The 4,022-nt window shown below is 48.0% G+C and overlaps 1 protein-coding gene across 1 annotated transcript; it reads left to right on the plus strand.

The window, feature by feature from the left end:
* Positions 1–139: 139 nt before the first annotated feature.
* On the plus strand, positions 140–3,890 carry LOC103797154 (gamma-aminobutyric acid receptor subunit rho-1-like; the record flags this gene model as incomplete). The annotated part of the gene is given in 5 exon segments (XM_009069354.1): positions 140–222; positions 1,325–1,465; positions 1,863–2,015; positions 3,699–3,855; positions 3,857–3,890. Coding segments are annotated over 5 exon segments (568 nt in total), but the record flags the coding sequence as incomplete, so codon positions are not given.
* Positions 3,891–4,022: the final 132 nt, after the last annotated feature.

Genomic DNA, 4,022 nt, shown 5'->3' on the forward strand with positions numbered 1-4,022 from the left:
GTTGATTCTATGATTCTATGATTTCTAGTTGACTGGTACTGGCTGTAGATGCTTAATGAAAGACCAAACTTAGAGCTTTACTATTTTTCAGTCACATGAGAAATCAAGTTTCTAATGGAGTGGTGTTTATTATTCCTAGGGTTACAGTAACTGCAATGTGCAACATGGACTTCAGTCGCTTTCCCCTGGACACACAGACATGTTCCCTGGAGATTGAAAGCTGTAAGTAAACTGGAGGTGCAGGAAGCCAAGGGCTGCACCCCATGTGCATCCAAACTGTTTTAATTATACCAGTAATTAAACTGCTGATACATTCATGGGAGATCTAACCAAAGTCAGCAGACTCCAACTCTAAGAAAAATTCCTTGCCCATGGTTTTCCACTAGAATGAGATGGTGTTGGCAACAACAGAGTGGTCTGACAAAAGGGCTGTGAGCACTGTCTTGCCAGGGTCCCTGAATGCCAGCCAGGCTGCCCCACTGCCACCCAGGCCTCCAGGGACCTGGGCCACTTGCCTGCAGGTCAGCAGGCTCCAACAGCACCTGCTTGCCCAGATGTCCTCACACACATAGATCAATCATGGAGCCATCAAGGTTCGAGGAGATCTCTGAGATCATCCAGTCCAACCATGAACCTGTCACTGCTGGAACCCCCAAACCCTAACCCAGATCCTCCAGTGCCACATCAGACACCTCTGAAACACCTCCAGGGATGGTGACTGCACCACCCTTGCCCTACACATTTCACATGCACCATCTGTTCATCCCTGGTGTAGAAACCACAATGGGGCAGTGACATTAATCACCTTCCTCTCATGTTTCTTGCTCCTACAAACCCAACTTACACCCTTTGTCCCAGGCATGATGTGCACATGAATTGGATAGATTTAACCTAGCAACATTTCAAACTTTCTGCTTTTCACAAGTTCTTTCTCATTTTTCTCCTCTCTTCTCCTTGCAATAAGAAATTATTTTCTTATTTCTGTTTTAATGAATTTACATGTGATTTGTTTTTCTCCCTGGCTGGGAAGAGCTGCTATTAAACCCATCTGAAAGGATGAACATTACCATATTTCCACATCTGTTCAAACCCCATTTTATACCTATAACCAATAACCTGTAATGTTAATATGTGCATCATAGACAGTTTACCCAAGAGTTTTTCCTCCTGCATGCCTCATACCATGGAGAGATTGTTCCTCCCATTACCCCCAGTCTCCTCTTGACCTTTTCAGCTGGGAGCTCTCAGGCAGCCAGGAGGGCTGTGTGGGCTGTGGGGTTGGTATCCTCACTGTACCATTCTGAGGTTTGCTCTGCTCCCCTAGATGCCTACACTGAAGATGACCTTATGCTCTACTGGAAGAATGGGAATGATTCCCTAAAAACAGATGAGAGGATATCACTGTCCCAGTTCCTGATTCAGGAGTTTCACACCACCACGAAGCTTGCCTTTTACAGCAGCACAGGTGGGTACAGCCAGAGTGTGGGCTGGGGCAAGAAGAGGTGCAAACTGTCTCTCTTGACCTTGGCCATGGAGGATCATCCATCAGACTTGCCTCTCTTCTATACCAAGGTGATTGTCCCTACTACAGACTTCCATCTGGACAGTAATGTAGTGTGGAAAGACAATCCCTCTTCAAGATCACACCAAACCCTAGCATGAATCACAGAATCATAGAATTTTAGGGATTGGATGGATCTTAGAGCTCATCCAGCCCCAACCCCTGCCCTGGGCAGGGACACCTCCCACCAGAGCAGGTTGCTCAAGGCTTTTCAAGACAGTTTTCCCCTGAAGCATCACCAAGTTATCTGAAAGTAGTTTGGTGTTGGTGTAACTTCTCTTGTTCATTCTCTGTCACACAGGGTGGTACAATCGCCTCTACATAAACTTCACTTTACGTCGACACATCTTCTTCTTCTTGCTCCAAACCTACTTCCCTGCAACCCTCATGGTCATGTTGTCCTGGGTGTCCTTCTGGATCGATCGCCGAGCGGTTCCTGCCAGAGTCCCCTTAGGTAAAACCAATCTTGTAGTCAACAGAACTAAGAGACTATTGCTGCAACCACAGCCTTGACCACCCAGATGAAATCCCTCGTGCTATGCACCTTGTGGCACACAAATCAGCTAAGCCACACATGTCCCCCACGCAGGGAACTGCCCATGGGGCAAACTCTCCATCTGCCCTGCAGTGCCAGGCCAACTGCTTTCCCTGTTTGCACAAGCATTAGATGCATGTGGTGCTTCAGAGAGCAAACAACCCCACTCTGCTGTAAGCAGAGACAGGGCACATATACAGCCAAAGTGTCAGTAGCCTTCAGAGCCTTCAGGTAGTGAGAAGGTGAAAATCAGCATTAGCAGCCCTGATGATATTTTAGGTTCAGGAGTTTTGCTGGAGGAGGGAAGGTGCAGGTAACACAGCCAGGTGAGCTATGTCCTTTGACTTGTTGGAAGAGTTTGCACTGCAAGGTGAGGGATTCAGCTTCCTCTTTTGCAGTTCTTTCAGGAGGATGAAGCCATATCTCAGAGGAGTCACCATGGGAGCATGGACATAAATCTTCTCCTAAATTGGATGCATTGCCTTAGCAAAGTGCTGTTTGTGTTTTTCATAGGATTTTAGGGGTTGGATTTGAGCTTAGAGCTCACCCAGCCCCAAGCCCTGCCCTGGGCAGGGACACCTCCCACCAGAACAGGTTGCTCAAGGCTCATCCAACCTGGCTGTGAACACTGCCAGGGTTGGGGCAGATTCTGAGCTCAAGCTTAATTCCACTTATTCCAGACAACATAGCTCAGGATTTTATTTACCCTTCAAATAATATCCCTCCATGGAGAAGATATATAGAGGCATAACAGAGATGGCAATGGGTGAGTTGTCCATCACTGAGTTTAGAAACAGCACTCACTGCCTTGAGACACCTTCAAAAGGTGCATAAGGGTTTGGGCCGTGGCTTTTCAGAAGATACTCCTGTTAATTCAGTCCTTTGTGCTTACATCATTTCAACATTCAAAGTAATCACTAACATGACAAAATTAGCCCCTGAAATAAGAGGAGGGCAGAGAGCTTCTCTCAGAGCCAGGGATGACGTTCTCACTGTGCTCACCCATGGGGCAATGTGGGGCAGCATTGCCCTGTGTGTTCCCTTATCCTCTGCTTTTGCTTCAGGGAAGGCACAGACCAGGTGTGAGAGTCAGTTGGTGATTTCTGTGACTTCCCAGGAGCTCATAAGAACCACCAGACCTGGAGACACTGATGGAAGCAGCAGCACACAGGCTTTGCTTGTGTCCATGCTGTGGAGGGGTTGAACTCAGAACTGCAGAGTCACAGAGTATCTGGAGGCAGAAGGGACCCACAAGGATGACTGAGTTCACATCTAGGCACTTGTACAGCCCTCCAGGGACTGTCCTGAGCCCAGAGTGGGGTCAAAGCACTGCTGCCTGGCCGTGGGGTGGGAGGCTGTGGTGTGGTGAGGAACCAGGCTGGCAACTCCCTGAGACCAGAATTAGAGCTGTGCTCACCAAAAAGACAAGGAAATCCCAGTTAGGGCTGCCTGGACCCTCCTCAGGCAACGAAACCCATGGCCTAAATGTGAAAAGCAATACTGCAAGCTAAATTCAGGTGTCAGGAAATTGTAACAACAGCTTATGTGCTGAAGAATCTGGTTTGAAACCATCTTAGGATGTCTCTGCTGGTGTATTCCCAGGGATCACCACTGTGCTGACCATGTCCACGATCATCACTGGGGTGAATGCCTCCATGCCTCGTGTTTCCTACATCAAAGCAGTGGATATTTACCTGTGGGTCAGTTTTGTGTTTGTCTTCCTCTCGGTGTTGGAATATGCAGCTGTGAACTACCTGACGGCAAGAGAGGAAGGAGAGGAAACTGAGGGACAAGGTGAGGCTTTGTGTCTCTAATGCAGCTTCATCTCTCTGAGAAAAGGGGTGGGAATGTTCAAAACTTTGCAGCTTGAGTGTGGTGCTCTCATCTGCCTGGGGAGAGTCACAGAATCATAGAACCACCAAGGCT

The sequence above is a fragment of the Acanthisitta chloris genome, unplaced genomic scaffold (genome assembly GCF_000695815.1).
Source record: "Acanthisitta chloris isolate BGI_N310 unplaced genomic scaffold, ASM69581v1 scaffold33980, whole genome shotgun sequence".
In the NCBI taxonomy this organism is placed as follows: Eukaryota; Metazoa; Chordata; class Aves; order Passeriformes; family Acanthisittidae; genus Acanthisitta; species Acanthisitta chloris.